This window comes from Pelodiscus sinensis, chromosome 1 (genome assembly GCF_052426305.1).
Source record: "Pelodiscus sinensis isolate ZL-2025 chromosome 1, ASM5242630v1, whole genome shotgun sequence".
Classification (NCBI taxonomy): Eukaryota; Metazoa; Chordata; order Testudines; family Trionychidae; genus Pelodiscus; species Pelodiscus sinensis.
In genome coordinates, this window is record NC_143052.1 from 46,280,170 (window position 1) to 46,297,829 (window position 17,660).

At 44.5% G+C, this 17,660-nt stretch overlaps 1 protein-coding gene across 17 annotated transcripts in view; it reads left to right on the forward strand.

The window, feature by feature from the left end:
* The first annotated feature begins 381 nt into the window (after positions 1-381).
* The window catches only part of ANKRD7 (ankyrin repeat domain 7), a 181,142-nt gene continuing 163,863 nt past the window's right edge, over positions 382-17,660 (forward strand). For 15 of the 17 annotated variants that reach the window (XR_012903776.2, XR_012903781.2, XR_012903777.2 and 12 more), the window contains exons 1-5: positions 385-872; positions 1,702-1,816; positions 3,477-3,650; positions 13,535-13,641; positions 16,700-16,837. Coding sequence is in view for 13 of the 17 variants with exons in the window: in XM_075929108.2 (XP_075785223.2) it covers positions 670-872; positions 1,702-1,816; positions 3,477-3,650; positions 13,535-13,641; positions 16,700-16,837 (737 nt within the window). In the remaining 4 variants the exon portion in view is untranslated. Of the gene's footprint in view, positions 873-1,701; positions 1,817-3,476; positions 3,651-13,534; positions 13,642-16,699; positions 16,838-17,660 lie in introns of all 17 variants that reach the window. The other 2 variants (XM_089779172.1, XM_075929155.2) reach the window with 2 other exon arrangements.

Below are 17,660 nucleotides of genomic sequence, written 5' to 3' on the forward strand. Positions count from 1 at the left end.
GTTTCTTTCACGTTTGTGGCACAGTACTTCGATCAGTTTCGGAGCCTCCTTTGGCAAGCGTGACCTCCGCTGCCTGGCCCAATGCAAGGGCTGAGTCAAACAGGCCGAAAGCGAGTGGCTGTGCACTGGGCGATACTATCCAGAGGTGCATTTAACGTTACTAGCATCGCCCCGCAGCTCCGGTACGTGCAGCTGGGGACCCGGCTGGCTGAGCGGAGGCCCCGTTGGGAGGACGGAAGGGGCGATACGGGGCCTTCCCTCGGCCGCTGAAGGCTGCACACAACGCGCTGCGGACCTCAGTGGGAGCCACTAAGCAAAACCCAGCCGCAAAGAGTCTTTTGCGCCTGCGCTTGGAGCCCCCTCCACCCGCGCTGGCAGCCGCTGTCTTCTGCGCATGCGCGCTCGAGGTTGGGAAGCCGTTGCCGTGGCTGCCAACGCCGCTGAGTGACTGACTGAGCCCCTGGGCCGCCCGCCCCACCGAGAGGGGTTGCGCCCCTGCAGCTCCCTCAGCCAGACGCTTGCGGGGGCCGCGCGGCGAGCGCCCGGCGCCGGCTAATCCCGGCTTGGCCGCAGCCGCGGGCGGGAAATTCCTGAGTCTGCGGGGCCCGTGGGGCCGAGGCCTGCAATGGGCGAGGGGAGTCCCCGCGGCCCCGCCCCCTGAGGCCGAGGATGAAGAAGATCTTCGGCTTCGGGAAGAAGAGGAAGCAGCCGGGGCACTCGCCCTCCAGCCGCGCCTCGCTCCCCGGCGGCGGCTACGAGCTGCGGGAGAGGGACCTGGGCAAGCTGCACCGAGCGGCCGCCGGCGGGGACCTGGGCAGGCTCCAGCAGCTGCTGAAGAAACATGACGTCAACCAGCTGGATAAAGAGAACAGGTAACGGGGGCGGGCCGGTGACCCGCCTTCCCTTCCTCGGGACAGTGCCCGGACTGCTCCAGAGAAACAGCACGTGGATCGCCACCGAGCTTCCTGCTACGGCAAACTGAACTGTCACATCCAGAGGACTGGGTCTCAGCCCTCGCTCCGTAGGCAACCTGTGCCCCAGTCGGCACACAGTGGCCTAGATATTTGTTCATTTTTTTAAATTGTATCCTTTGGTATATATGGTTGTGACTACTTTCTTCCACTATTTGATCTGAGGAAGTGGGTCTGGCCCACGAAAGCTCATCATCTAATAAACCATCTTGTTAGTCTTTAAAGTGCTACATTGTCCTGTATTTTGCTTCAACTACCCCAGACTAACACGGCTACATTTCTATCACTGGCCTAGATAGACATTTTATTACAAAAACCAATATCCTCACACTTTTACATAGCTTTGGCATTTTAATTATAAGGAAAAATTATGGGGTTGGTTGTTAAAGATTGATTCCAACCCTGCAGTTTGTGTTGCATGGGCAGATCCTGGTTTCCCTAGGTTCCCTTTTAAGTACTCCAGTTGGGCACAAAAGTCTATCTGTACCACTCCATTGCGGGGTTGGCATCTAAGATGTGTATTACTTTGATGATGTTGAGTGTTTTTCATAGCTACTATTAGTTTCCAAGTCTTCGTTTTATAATGTTTCAAAGCACAGAAATGTTTTCAATAGTTTCTTGTTTTTACAGAATCTGAAATTTTGGAAAAAATTAAGTTGACATTATGTTATTCCTGTAACATAAGCATGAAACTTTTTTTTTTAATCTGATGTATCAACTTATTTTTCAGGACACCTTTGCATCTTGCCTGCGCTAATGGACATTCAGATGTTGTTTCTTACTTAGTGGACAATAAGTGCAAATTGAACCTGTGTGACAATGATAACAGATCTCCATTGATGAAGGTATGCACAGTTATGTAGTTATGTAAGATGTACTGATACTACTTTTGAGTTTAACTACAAACCCTGTATTATGGAATGTATACAATTACATTACTATGGCTGATCCTCCCAAATCTGGGACTCTCTAGGTAGGACCAAGGAACGCTGGAGCAACAGAGGCTGGGGAGCTTCGGCTGAACCAGGCAGCATCTGGGAAGCCCCCAGCCTGGCTGGGAACCCCCAGCATTAACGGGGCCAGGCAGTGGCTGGGGAGCTCCTGCCCCACCTGGGGAACCCCTGGTGTTAGCAGGGCCATGTTGCTGGGGAGCCCTGGCTTTAGCTGGGAAACCCCCAGCTACAGCGAAGCTGGTAGCCCGAGCCAGGAATCCTGGCAAAACCCTGGTGGCAGTGGTCGGAGAGACCGGACAGCCTCTGCTTGGAAACCCCTGGCTGAAGCAGGGCTAGAGGAGGCAGGCAAACTCTGCCAGGGAACCTGCTGAATCCCCAGCATCAGCAGGGTGGCCCCAACAGCAGGGCAGGATGGCTGGGCGGCTCTGGCTGGGGAACCCCCGATGGTAGCAGGGTTCGCAGTGCTAGGTGGCCCCAACTAGGAACCCTGGGGAACATCCAGTAGCAGCCAAGTGGTCCCTGAACCCCAGGAGACCCTGGGGTAGCGGGCCAGCAGTGACATGGGGAGCCACTTCAGTGGAGTCAGCAGCAGGGCAGGGAGCACAAGGGAGAGGAGCCCAGGAGTGGGGCAGTCAGCAGGGAAGCACTGACTTTCCCTGGTCTGGCAAACTGCTTGGTCTGGGACACCTCAGGTCCCGAGAGTGCCAGGCCAGGGAGCTCCAATCTGTATGTATTTCAGAGAGTCTGTCTGTTTTTTCAAGAACTCCTCCTAAACAATAAGAGCTAGGACCACCAAGTTCAGTATGCAGCTTCCTTTTATCGTAACTTAAAGCAATATATAGGTTTAGTTATGCCAGGAAAATGGGATGTGCCTGGAATGGAATTGCTTCTCAGAAAATCATGCAGAAAAGACAGACTCATTGGGTAGGTGAAAAGGGGCTGGTTGAGGGTGCACTCTCTTGCCCCAAATCTCTCACCAGGCTCCCTGTAGGAAGGGCATAGGAGGCTGACGCTCCCCCCTCTACTGCCCTCTCATCCTCCCTCTCCTGATTTGAATGAGCACATTACTGCTTATTTCCTTCGTCAGGGAGTGAAGGGAAAGCACACAGTTTGCTGCCTTCCTCACTCTGGCTGGGGAGGGCAAAAGGCAGATGAACCTGGACATGCCCCAGCTGTGGGACATGCACCCCTCCCTTGGCTGTGCGTGCTGGAGCTCCAGCAGCCATGGAGAAGTGCTTCTGAAGCTGATGCAATGAGAGAGGCCGGAGCAGTACTCTCTCCTTGGGGCACCCTGCGTACTGAACCCCTCACCCCAACCCCACCCCAGAGCAAGGATTTAAAGGAAGCATCTACATTTATCATTTTATTTCCAGAAAACAAAAAATAATTGAGTTAAAAATCTGAGCAACATTGGAAAAATCTTCTAGTATACTATATCAACAAAATGTTAATGCATTTTTTACTAATTGATTTCATTAAGTTATGGGCAGTTTAATAAGATGGAATTTAGTTTGCCAGATTTATTCTCACTCTTTTTCTATTACATTTACAGGCAGTACAGTGCCAGCAGGAAAAATGTGTAACCTTACTGCTAGAACATGGTGCAGACCCTAATCTTGTGGATGTTAATAGCAACACTGCCTTTCACCTGGCTGCTCATACTGCTAATATATCTCTAGCAGTACAATTGCTTGAGTACAATGCCCATATTGATGCACAGAATAAGGTAACTGCTTATTTTCAGAAAGAGAACAAGAAAAAGTGTAGATTTCAACTTCTAGTTTGTGTAGGTTTTTTTGAAGAATAATTCTCATTTTTGTGTCTAAAAGTTATTTTTAAAATGTCCTCTTAAACTCTATTTTTATCAGAATCTCGGTTTATAAACTATTACCAGAAAAGTTGCACCCTGTGAGAGGGAAGAGTGACTAACCACACGTTCCCCCAAGGCTTGCTACAGATCCAAGACTTTGTGAGATATCGCCTCAGCAGTCTCTTGTGGCCCTTTCAAGGAATACTGTGTGGCCTGGATCCCTAAACATAATTTTACTTGGATCAATGAAGAGGCTGAAGTTGGTTCCTTATTCCTGGTTCCATTGTCCCAATTTCTTATTTGTGGTACCAGCCCTTGTGTGGTTCCCTGTTCTTTATTCCAAGGCCAAAATTAAAAATCTATCAATATTTGATTAAATTTTTAGAAATGTCACTAAATCAGTGAGATTGTGATAAATATTTAAATTCCTCCTTTCTTAATTATTAGTTAATCAAGGAGCTAGGATTTCAGTAGCTGTACATAATGAAATAAATTCAGGTCTCCCAACTGACACATCCCTCTGACTGTCAGACAGTTCTGAAGTTGCTGGGACATACCATCACTGACCCAAAACTTTGTTCTTGTGCAGTTTGGTGCTAAATTCATGTTTCCACCCTATTTCCATATTCATAAAGCTTGAATAAGGGACTGAGTTCAGTGTCCAGTTCTGTGTCCAGTTCTGGGCGCCACATTTCAAGAAAGATGTGGAGAAATTGGAAAGGGTACAGAGAAGAGCGACAAGAATGATTAAAGGTTTAGAGAACATGACCTATGAAGCCAGGCTTCATGAACTGGGCTTGTTTAGTTTGGAAAAAAGAAGATTAAGGGGGGACATGATAGCGGTTTTCAAATATCTAAAAGGGTGTCACAAGGAGGAAGGCGAAAATTTGTTCCTCTTGGTTTCTGAGGACAGGACAAGGAGTAATGGGCTTAAAGTGCAGCAGGGGAGGTTTAGATTGGACATTAGGAAAAAATTCCTAACTGTCAGGGTGGTCAAATATTGGAATAAATTGCCAAGGGAGGTGGTGGAATCTCCCTCTCTGGAGATATTTAAGAACAGGTTAGATAGACATCTGTCAGGGATGGTGTAGGTGGAGCTTGGTCCTGCCTTGAGGGCGGGGGGGCTGGACTCGATGACCTCTCGAGGTCCCTTCCAGTCCTAGTATTCTATGATTCTATGAGTTTTTACAGACAATAAATGACAAAATGGGGTCTTGGTCACCCCAAGATATACAAGATTGTCAGACTTTTTGAAGGATCTGTGACATGTCTGATCTGACCCACTTTTTTATGATATTCTGCTAAATATCCAACCCTCATCCTACTTCCATGTTGTAAATGGAGCTTCAGTAAGGAGCTGGCTTTTAACTGACTGTATGAGTTAAAATAAATCTCAGATCACACCAAATGACATGTGTCTAGAAGAGTTATACACGTCTGAAATAACAAGACTGTGCCATTTGCTGACATCAAGCTTAGTTTATTATCCATTTTCTGCTACATGTTGCATTGCCACCCCAATTCCAGATTATATGTAGAGTTTGAATAAAGAACTGGGTTTTGATTGGCTGTATTTGGCAAAATATGTATTGGGACATGTTTCTGAGACTGTTCCTTTGTTTTGCAGAAAGAAGGATATATCACTTTTAAGGCTTTTTCAAAAGATACTTTCGAAAAAGAGCGTCTAGACTGCAACCAGTACTTTCGAAAAAGCAAGCCGCTTTTTCGAAAGAGAGCACCCAGGCAGTCTGGATGCTCTCTTTCGAAAAAGCACAGTTTGCATTACATAGCGCCTTTTTTCCAAAGAGCACTTTTGAAAAAAGGTGTTATTCCTTGTGAAATGAGGAGTACCACTGTCAAAAGAAAAGCCGCGTTCTTTCGATTTAATTTCAAAAGGACGCGGCTGTAGTCTAGACGCAGGTGAAGTTTTTTTTCGAAAAAAGGCTACTTTTTTCTAAAAAACCCTGCAGTCTAGACACAGCCTTAGAGATTAACTTTGTTAGGTCTGACAAATATGTTAACCAAATTTTTATTTTGTGTGTTCTTTCTTAGTGAACATGCAATAGACATGTAAAAATAAACAAAAATTAATACTGAAGGAATTTGTGTGAATTCAGCTGTAATGTTTTCATAGAAATTCTATGATAGTTACAAGAGAAAGTGCCAGTAAGAACTTTGGTGTGTTAGACAAATTAAGAATAGGAAAAAATGGCTAAATGTATTGAAATAGGTTTAATTTTGTTAAGAATATAAAACATTTGTTAGAGTTTATACAACAAAAGTAATTTGAAGATCCTGTATGGAAACAATTGGCTCCCAAATAATCATGTTTGTTTATTTTATATTTTGAGAGAGTTTGTCATACAGCAGTAACATGGCTTGGTACACTTCACTGGAATTTGCCAAACTCTATCTGCCAACCCTCTTTTCTTCTTAATTCTAAAATTCTGTCATAGAAATTCCAGTCCTAGGGTTGAGCAAATTCGTGGGAACATACAAAATGATTCCCAGTATTGTATTTTATGCCAGCAACCTGCATAACATCTTTGTTTTAATTAACTTTACTGATTACACAAATAATGTAGATCACTTCTGTTGAATTAATTTAGTATTTGCAGCATTTATTTTAAATATTAATATGTATGCAAGTTATATTGTATAATGCTGCTGACAGGTCAGGTGAAATTTTTCTCTGGACTAGGGGCATTTCATTTTTATATGAATAGTCAGTTAATGGTATTTGAAAATATGAAGATCACTACTTTGATATATAGCCTCAAAATGCATCTTGTTTTCTTTCAGAGTACTTGATATTATACCAAGTAATTGCTGAAGGAAGTAGCCAAGAGTTAATTTTTTAAGTCTTTCTTGTGATTAGACTTATCTGCAAGTATAATGAGTAAGATGCATGTTTCACCACTAATGAAACGATTTACTCCGTTAACGTAATCCATTGCATTTGTTTACTTTAATTCTTAAATTGTGAAATAAGTAAATATTTAGCTATTTTTTGTAATACAGCATTTTACTTGAGCAATTTTTGCTTTTGTAAAAACAATGAGGACTCCTGCGTCACCTTAAAGACTAACAGATTATTTGGGCATAAGCTTTCGTGGGTAAAAACCATGTCATCAGATACTCTTATTGTTAATATTGATCAGTAAACATTCCTAAGAATTTGTGTGATAAGACACTGATTTGTATAAAAGGAAAGTTTCTTCATGAATTTCTAACTAACTTGTTACTGTCTACCAGTGTTCTCTCTAAAATTTTTCAACCATGAGTGGAGTGAGTTTTGGCTTGTGCACCAATATTAAGGTCATATGTGGTGGTCTGGATATGTGCCACCATGGCACCCAGTTTATTAACACATACGTGTTCCTGGCCGCTGGAACAGAAACCTCCCATCACCCACCATTCAGCATGTCCCGTTCCCAGCTGCCAGAGCAGACCTCCCCGCCCCCAGCCATGCGGCAAGTCCCATTTTCGGCCCCAGCCGCCTCTGCCATGTGGCAGCCCCGGCCACTGGAATAGGCCTCCCCTCTGCCATGTGGCTGCCCCAGTGGCACCCTCACTATGCCATTTCAGCCAGCCACGCTCGCCAGAGCAGCTGCCTGTTGCACGAGTTCTGCTGCACAACTCTCCAGAGAAGGTGAGTGGGGAAGAATTTTTTGTGCATGGCCATGCAGGCGCACACCTTAGCACCATGGTCACCAACCCGTCGATCGCGATCAACTGGTCGATTGGGAGGGCTCAACCAGTTGATCGCGAGGTGTTTCCTCCCACCCCCAAGAAGCCCCACTACCTACCTCCAGCAACAATGGAGGTAGTGCCAGCTTCCTGAGGGGTGGAAGGAAGTCCGGCAGCTGTGCGCCACTTCGGGGGTTTCAGGAAGAGCGCTGACTGCTCCCCCTCTCCCAGACAGCCGGCTTGGTACCACAAACCAGGTCTGTGGTGCACTGGGGACTTGTTGAGCGGGGGCGGGAGGGTAGGAATCCCCAGAGGAGGTGCGCGCCAGGGCTTCCCTCCTCTGGGGGGTGGGGGGAGGGAGTCCCTGGAGGAGGTGTGCTCCAGAGCTTCCCTCCTCTGCGGGGGGGTGGAGGGGGTAGGAGTCCTGGGAGGAGGCATATGCTGGGGACCCCCTGTCGCCACTATCACCTTGTCCCCATTGGCACCCTGTCCCCTGCTCCCACCAGCATAGTTGGGGCCACATTAGTGAGGCTTGCGGGGTGGGGTGGGCGGTTTGGAGGAGTTATTTTTTTGAATCTCACTTGTGTGGCCCCAACTGACTTTTCTGTGGGTCAGTGACCCCTGACTCAAAAAGGTTCCCCGCACTTCTCATAAATAAAGACAATGCTGAAACCTTTTGTGTTTGACATAATATTTTATTTAAAAAAGAAGCCTGGCCAACAAACCCACAGTTGGGGCCAAGCCTCCATCTCACCGCAGCATCATAACACTCTTGCACGCACCCACCTCCAGTTCCTAGATCTGAGCCTATCATACACTGGAACTCCTTATCCTGAGCCTCTCACATCCCCAAACTCCTGCACCCCCACATGCTCAGTCTTCTGCCACAATACTTCTGCATCATCCACACACTGCAAATCTGTGTCCTGAGCCCATCATACTCCCAATCTCCCTGCCCTGAGCTCCTCACATACCCCAACCCAAACTCCTGTACCCTCACTCAGTACCCCAACTCTCCACCTGACCCCAACACTCCACAGCCTGGAACCCCCTCCCCAAGCATCCCCTTCTTCATCTCCTCCTGCCTCCAAATTCCCTCCCGGAGCTTGCACCTCTCACCCCTTCCCACACCCAAATCCCTCATTCCTACCTCAGAGCCCACACATCTTGTCTCAACCCAGTGAGGCTAGACTATAGGAGTCTTTCCGGGTTTCCAGAGGTATCCCGGAAAAACTCTTCCACGTCCAGGGACATGTTTGTTCTTCCGCTTTTTTTTAGCGGAAGAGCAAACATGCTCTTTTGTATTCCCTGTATTCCTCATTCCACGAAGAATAAGGGGGCTTCTGAAAGAAGGGTTTTTTCTGACATTTGGCCTAGTCTAGACAGGACAAATGTTGGATAAACCTCTTCCTACAGAAGAATCGAAAAAAAGCGGCAATGTAGCCGTACCCTGAGAGTGTATAAGGACTTGGGATAACAAGTGATGGAGAGGAGAACAGAGAGGGCGGGGCTTCAAGGAAGGGGTGGTAGATCTTGGCTTGTTCTGACATTTAAAAAGTGATCTTGGGTGTAAAAAGGTTGGAGACCACTGCCTTAGCGGGAACTATGCTGTTTACCACCCACAAAGAAGTTTTTATGGTCTGTAATCCTTACCTAGCTAACTACTTCAACAAACATTCACATGGAGAGGGAAATTCTGATGATAAAGATGTGTGCACAGAATGCTTTAATATCAGGGTTTCGTAGAGGGGACTGTTAGATCATCTGATCTGACCTCCTGTGTATTTTCATAAAATTGTATCCATCTTCCTTTGTATTTAGACCCATGCCAATTTGTGTTTGACTAAAATATATCTTTTAGAATGACATTCACTCTTGGCTTGAAGATCTCATGAGATGGAGAATTTATTAATTGTGTTGATAATTTATTCCAATGGTTGATCATACTCATTATTACAATTGTGCGCCTGATTTCTAATTTGTTTGGCTTCAGTGTCCAGCCATTATTTCTTGTTCTGCCTTTCTTTCAGTACCCAGTTTTGTGTACACATAAAGATACTTACATATCATAATCAAGTCATGTCTCAGTCTTCTTTGGGATAAACTAAACAGGTGATGCTCTTCTATTCTTGCTGTAAGCATTTTCCCCATTCCTCAAATAATTTTTGTGGCACTCTTCTCTGCCCTGCCCATTATTTCAACATTCTTTTTAAAATGTGGACAAAAGAACTGTATGTAATATTCTAGTGCAGATCTCACCAATGGCATAAAAATTGGTAAAAATCACATCCTTGCTCCTTCTCATTACTTCTATTTATATGTACAGGGATAATGTTAGCCAATTTAACAAAGAATCGCACTGTGAACTGATATTCACTTGCTTGTCTACATCATTAATGACTTGGATACTGATGTGTAGATATACAATTTGAAGATGACACCACACTGGAAGAGAGTGCAAGCTTTTGGTGACAGAATTCAAGATGATCTTGACAAGTTGGAAAATTGCTGTGAAATTGACAAGATGAAATTAAGTAAAGACAAGTCGAAAATACTACACTTAATATTTGTATGTTTGATCTTTTCTTCCTAAGTGGAGAATAACTGAGTAGGCAACAGTATTACAGAAAAGGATGTGCAGATTATAGCAGATCCCAAATTGATATGAACCAACAATGTCACTCAGTGACAAAAAAGGCAAACACAATTCAGGGCTGTATTAACAGGAGTGTTGTATGTAGGGCATGGAAGGTAATTGTTCAGCTCTGGCTTGGCCCTGGTGAGGCCTCTGCTGAAGTGATGTGTCTAGTTCTGTACACCATATTTTTTTTTAAATTGTCGAAATTGGAGAAAGCCCAGGCACAAAAATTATAAAAAGTTTTAACAAAACCTAACCTCTGAGAAAAGGTTTAAAAACACTGGGTATGTTTATTTCTTGAGAAAAGAATGAGACCTGACATGTCTTCAGATATATTAAGGGCTGTAACGAAGAGGATGGTGAACAGTTGTTTTCCATGTCCACTTACGGTAGAACAAGATATAATGGGCTTAATCTATGAGAAGGGGGATTTAGGTAAGTTACTGAGGAAAAGCTTTCTACATTTAAGGATAGTTAAGCACTGACACATGTTACCAAGGGAATTTGTCAGTTGAGGTTTGTACCAGTGAGTTAGAAAAATACCTGTCAGGGATGGCTTAGATGTAGTTGGTCCTGCAGAAAGAGTTGAACTAGATTACCTCTTAAGATTTGATTCTGTGAACACTAAATACTTTTCAGAATCATTGATTTCCAGAACGGTCCCCCACTGGATAGGTGTTGTTCTTTAATTGGAATATTATGTGTAAATAAATCCAAATATATTATATCCTTTTCCTTAGAGGTGCTTACACTGCATTCAACACCACAGTGTCTAAGGGTATGTCTAGACAGTGGCACTATTTCAGAATACGTCCAGTATCCCAAAATAGCGTTTTTTGTGTCTTAACAGCATGCCCTTTATTCCAAAGGGCAGTTGAAATAACGGGCCTGCTATTCCAACCTCCTGGTAAACCTTGTTCCACGAGGATTAAGGGACTTGTCAAAATAGACTATTTCAAAATAAGCTATGCAAATGGTGTAGCTCAAATTACATAGCTTATTTCAAGCTACCGCCACTGTGTAGAAGCACCCTAAGTGTCTCCTAGTAGTGCATTAAGCAATGTGACTATATGTTTGTGTGGTTGGTCTCTCATTCTCCCCACAACTTATGTAGCGGAGTGCCTTATTTTGGTATGTTGTAAGTTTTGCTTTTATTAAACACACCTGGTGCTATATGTTTTTGTTAGAGAAAGCAAGACGAAAAACATAAGCCTTGTTATTTGGGTGAAAAATGGTGAGGTTTGTGATGGTTCTTAGTTCCTAGGAGAATTCATTCCACAGTGTGGGACTAGCCCTACAAAGAATGCTATCTACTGCACAGACAAGCCCTCACCTATTGCAGAATTCCTTTGTGCTTGAGGAGTGGAATTGTTGACCATTCTCTTCGTTTTGGAGTACAGGAAATATTTTAGCTATCCTGGGTCTATGTCACTGAGCTACTTGACCTTAAACTTGATTTGAAATTCTATGTAAAACCAGAGTAAAGAACCGAGGGAACATGCGATGCCTTCACAATAGCTTTTGTTGCTGAGGAGGTGCATTATAGCATTCTGTACTAGATAGAATGTTCAAAATGTGGAAGTCTTTGTCCCCCAATATATCACATTGCTATAGTTCATCTGAGTGCTGACGAAGTATGAATAACTGAAGCTAAGTCATTATCTGCTAGGATAGAATGGAATCTCATAGCTGTGTGGGAAGGGCACAATGCTTTAAGGATGGTAACTAACCTGTATTTGTGTGAACATGTAACTGCTGGATTTTTTTAGCGGTTACATGTTTACATGCTAGGTGGGAGCTGGTGCTTGTAGGGAGCTGGTTTAAAGCCAGGAACTGTCTCCTGGCTATCACTCAGCCCCCTGCTGTTTCTGATACAGAAGCAGCACCATGGTGGGCAAGAGGCTCCATAAGAGACAATACATGTGGGGAGCTGGCTTGAAAGCCGGCTTCCCATGTGTATTGTCTTCCATTTGCCCCCCCCCCCACCCTCTGCTTTGCTGCCTCTCTGTCGGAGGCAGCAGTGGGGTGGGGAGCACCATCTCCTGCATCCCTCTCCTACACTTCTGCCTCTGTGGGAGGCAGTAAGAGGGAAGCAGGTGACTCTGTAGAACTGGCACTCATGGACAGGCAGCTTAAAAGCTGTCTCCCCACAGACATCTTTTCCTGCCTCTCCACCCCCTTCTGCCTCTGATACAGAGGCAGCAAGGAGTATGTGTGTATAATCGTTAGGATTAACTGATAAACCCATATTTATCAGTTAATTGTATAAACAACTGCAGGCTAACATCCCTAGAATGCATAACTCACAGCTGCTGCTACCTGATAGCTTAGCGTAAGGGAAGAATCCAGGTATATCCCTAAACTTATGCATGTGTAAATTTAATCAAAGGAGACTGCACTGTAGCTGCAAACTCTTTTTAATGTGATTGGGCAATATGATGTAATTTAAAAAAAAAAGCCTTGTCTAACAAACTTCATTTTATTTTTAAGTTGATTGGAATTATTTTCATGCCTGTTCTTTAATTCTTTAGCAGTTGAATCACAGATGAGCATTTTTTTTCGTTTGTCTGGGATTGAGGCTTAGTGCCTTATAAACTTATCCACATTACACCACTTGCGCTTTCTGAATATTAGCATAAACTAGTAGTCTTCTAGTATTCTGGAATTTCCCTGGACTGGAACAGAGTTCTCCTTAACCAAGTTTTTTAGGACTCCTGGGTGCAAGTTAGTAGAGTCTGCTGATCTTTATTGAATACTTCCTGCATCATTATTAAAAAATGTCACCTTCTACCTCTAGTAATATGCCTTTACTGTAATAAAATTGCTAGAATTTTTTAGTTCTTAATTTTCTTTTAAAAACTCCTTGATATCCTTAGTCCTGCAAGCCATAAAATTATTCCTGATATCTGTAGCTTCACTTCTTAATGGTAAGAGCTAAGATCACCAAATTTGGTATACATCTTTCTCTTACCATATCATAGCAAAGTAAGGGTTTGGTTGTGTCAGGAGAATGGGATGTGCCTGGAATGGGATTGCTTCTCATAAAACCATATGGAAAATTGACAGAATCACCAGGCAGATGAAAGGGTCTGGCTGGGTACTGTCCTGGACCCGAGCCTCCCACTTCCCCAGGCACCCTTTAGGGTGAATGTGAGGAGCTGAAGCCTCCCTCCCCCAATTTGTACAGAGTCATTACTGGCTGGAACTGCCCAATATCTTTTATTGGATTAACTTCTGTTAGTGAAAGAGACAGGCTTTTGAGCTATACAGAGCTCTTCCAATGGGCAGTCTCTTTGTAGCTTAAAAAGCTTGTTTCTTTCACCTATAGAAGTTGGTCCAATAGACGGTATTACCTCACTCACATTGTCTCTCTTTAGTTATTCATATAAAATCTAACTTGTATTTTAAATAGAAAGTAAGAGATGTGCATGTACACAATAGATCTATAAAAACATTTATCTTTATTTCATAGGAGGGGTATACACCGCTTGCTATTGCTATAACTGAAAATCACCAAGAGATGGTAGAGTTTCTTCTTAAAAAAGGAGCTGATGTACATGCTAGAGACAAGTCTAAAAGGTAAAGTATAGGTCAAACTACTTTTGACTAACCTACAGAATAAGCAATATCCTAAAATTGTGGATGCTGAAAAAGTAATACAGAAGCTGATCCTCACAAAGCAGAGATAAAAGATGTATATGTAAAACCTACAGACAGCCCAGTGATTAGAATGATGCGGAGTGCTCTGAATATACGCATTTTTTTTCTGGCCCTGGCTACTCTTCTTTGTTCAATTTGCAGGAGAGAGATACTGTGTTATAAGAAAACCTATTTGGTCTTTAAGTAGAATCAGAACTGTACTTGCTACACTAAATTCTGCTGGTGATGTGTCACAGGCTTCATCTACACTACGAGTTTTGCTGGAAGAGGCAATGCAAATGAAGTGCAAAAACCCCTTTTTGCACCAGATCCAAAAGGGGTTTTTGCACAGAAATGAAACCTCCACACTGCTTGTTTTTGAGCAAAAATCCCGAGTGCCAAAATGGATTGGAAGAGCAAATGAAGTGTGAGGAAAATGCTAATCCATGTTTCATTTACATTGCCTCTTCCGGTAAAACTTGTAGTGTAGACATAGCCACAAATTGGAAAATAATCTGTCTCTTAGTTTCTGGCTAGAGGGCTACTTTTGAGAATAACCATGATCATGAATAACCATCACAAATATGTTTTTAAAATGTTTACTCCTCCAATTTTGTATTCGCTCAGCCAGGTTAATATTTAGCAGAAGGTGATTGCATGAATAAAGAATTCAGATTATACTAAATTGTGATCATACTTATCTGAGATGTATTCCTTTTCTACCATGTGGAAGAAACCCCAATTTTGGATAGTTAGAAGCAGTTTTCTGTTTAAAATGCACAGCAGCACAACTTCAGAGGTGATTAATGAGCCTCGCCCAGTCAGAGACTCAGGGTTTCATGCACAGCGCTGACTGACTGGATGGGGGCTGATAAATCACCTGTGAAGCTGTGCTGCTGTGCACCTTAGAGGGAACACTGGTTGGGAGTTAGTTTACTGCATAGTTAGGCCTAGGAGAGCTGGACTTAATGCTTGCAGCAATGGCAGCTCTTTAATAGCTTTGATAATGTGACCTTCATACTACAGATGTTAGATACCGGGTAATTGCATAATCATGTAACTGCATACAATCTTTCATGACTGTTCACTGGTCCCTGGAGATGGGGCCCCAGCCAGTGTGCTCCTGGTCCCATACTCAAGGAGCCCCCTGCCACACCATGCTGCTGCTGCTGCTGCTGCTGCTGCTGTATTAGAGGCAACAGCGTGGGGTGATAGACATGAGCCTGTCCGTGAGGAGGACCAATTTAAAAACCAGCTCCCCATACAAACCAGCTGCCTGCCGTCCCATGCTGCTGCCACAGGCAGCAGCGTGGGGTGGTAGCAGCCCTTGTCCACGGGGGTCCGAGCTCCTCATGGACAGAGGCTGCTGCGGGGGAGGAGATGAAAGGGGGAAAGGAGAGGCTGCTGTGAAGCAGCATATGCCTGCAGTGGCCTGGGCTGGCCACAGACAGAGGCTGGTCTGGCAGCAGCCCCTGTCCGTTGGGGGCTCCGAGCTCCCTGCAGACAGAAGTTGCTTTGCCTCCCATGGAGCACCCTCTGTTTGTGGTGAGGCTGGGGTCCCCACCCCCCACAGATGGGGCTGCTGCCGCAAAGCATCCTCTGTCCATGGCGGGTCCAGGCTTGCTGTGAAGAGAGGCTGCTACGCAGGGAGCTCAGACACCTCGCGGACATGGGCTGCTGCCGTGAAACTGCCTCTACCTGTGGTGAGCCCAGGTTGACCACAGACAGAGGTATTTCGCAGAGCAGCAGCCTCTGACCATGGAGAGCTTGGGTCCACTGCAGACAGAGGCTGTTTGAGACAGCCTGCCCTGCTTCCCTCACCCCCGTTCTGCTGACTCGAGACAGGCAGCACCGTGGAGCTGTTGGTGCGGGGAACTGGCTTTTAAGCCCCCTCCCCACAGCACCAGCTCCTGCTTCCCTGCCCCTTGCTGCCTCTGATACAGAGGCAGCAAGTAGAAGGGGGGAAATGTGAGTAGTCGACAAGATTAACCAATAAGCCTAGGTATATCAATTAATCTTATAGTCGACTACTTGTTCACATCCCTACTTCATACGCGTGTTGTGATATCCTAATGAAGCTTTAGCAGAGAAAAGATCCTAGCATGTGCAACTCGCAAGTGATCATGCTCCTAATATGGGTTTAATGTGTGCTGCTGGCACGTCTGCCTAACATCAGACTCGTGACTGATGATATCTCATTTCAAGTGCAAAATAGAGAAAATCAAACCTCTGTGAGAAATTATATTTCTGGGGGTTGGCTGCTATATTATTTGTGCTTGTGCAGTGATAAGTTCAGAAGGAACCTTCTGTTTGCAGAATACATTTAATATAAGACATGTATGTCAGTGTGACAAGAACTTCTTGGTTCCTTGTCAGAAAGTAGTACTACTTGGAAGCCATATATATATCATGATGAAAGATTTTTCCTCATGATTAAATTATTGTGAAATTTCAGATCCTATATTTGGTTCATTGCACATAAAAATGGTTTGACTATAACAAGTCCCCTTAATATTCTTACATTCTGCTTAGTTAGGAATATGGGAAGGCACTTATAAAAGTTAATTAAGCAGTTAAGTATGCAAACTCATTTCATATTGACTTCTGAAAATTGAACAGCCATTCTTACCTTGGGTTCATCATGCAATAAATCCTCTTCCACTGATTTCTGAAACTATTATTTTTCTATAAAGAGACCAAACTGGTGGAAGGCCTAGTATTGAGCTGAATTGATGTTAGTATGCGTGAGAATTTTTTTTGAAAAATTCCCTAATTTAAACATACCTTCTATACTGTTAGTGTTATACTAGCTTGTAAGAAGACTGAGTACACTCTTTGTTTTCTCTTCTGTTTAAGCTTGAATCTGAGAATTTTTGGGGGTGTCACATTTTGATTAGAGAAAGAGATGAATTATGTTTTGAGAGTAAATAGTTTTAAAACATAAAGATGAAAGAACATATAAATGAATATGTTATATATTTTCTTGTGATTATTTCAGAACACCCCTCATGATTGCTGCCTCTGGAGGAGAGCTTAAATTAATACAAGTTCTCCTACGGTATGGTGCTGACGTTTCTCATAAAGACATAAATGGATGGACATCTGAGGATTATGCTCTTATTGGTGGATATTCTGAGTAAGTGTTTACACCAGTGGTCGCCAACCTTTTTAAGCATAAGATCGCTTTTTAAATTTAAGTGCAATCCAAGATCTACCTCAAATATAAACACGGTTGCCCTGCCTCCTTCCTGCCCCTTCCCCGAAGCCCCGCCCCTGCTCACTCCATTCGCCTTCTCTTGCCCATCCTCACTCACTTTCATCAGGCTGAGGCAGAGGGTTGGGATGCAGGCTCTGGTCCTGGATTAAGGGATCTGGAGTGCAAGAGGAGCTCTGAGCAGCTCTTAGGAAATTTGGGATGTAGGAGGGGCTTCTAGGTGCAGGCTTTGTGAGGGTGTTTGGTTGCAGTGTTGCTTGGGGCTAGGGCAGGGGCTTGAGGTGCAGAAGGGGGTTCATGACTGGGGTAGGGTTTCAGGATGTGGACTCCAGCTGGGCACTGCTTATCTCAGGTGGCTCCTGGGTGATGGTGCAATGGGACTAAGGCAGGCTGACCCCTGTCCTAGCCCTGGACCACTCCCTAAAGCAGCCCGCAAACTGAATCTCAAGTTCTGTTGTGTCCCTTCTCTGTGGGAACAGGATACCGGGTGAGAGAAGGGGCACCTTGACATCAGCACCCCTTCCCTCCCTCCCCTGCCCTGCCCAGAAAGTAAGAGGTTTCCCAGGGGGAGGGGCAGCTCCAAGGAAGAGGGCAGGAGATGAACAGTGTGGGGCGGGGCAGCTGAAGTGCTAGCACTTGATAGTCTCTTGGCCAAACTAGTCAAGATCACCTGTCAGAGGCTCTAAGATCTACCACTAGATCCTGATCTACTGGTTGGTAATCACCGGTCTAGAAGAACTCCAAG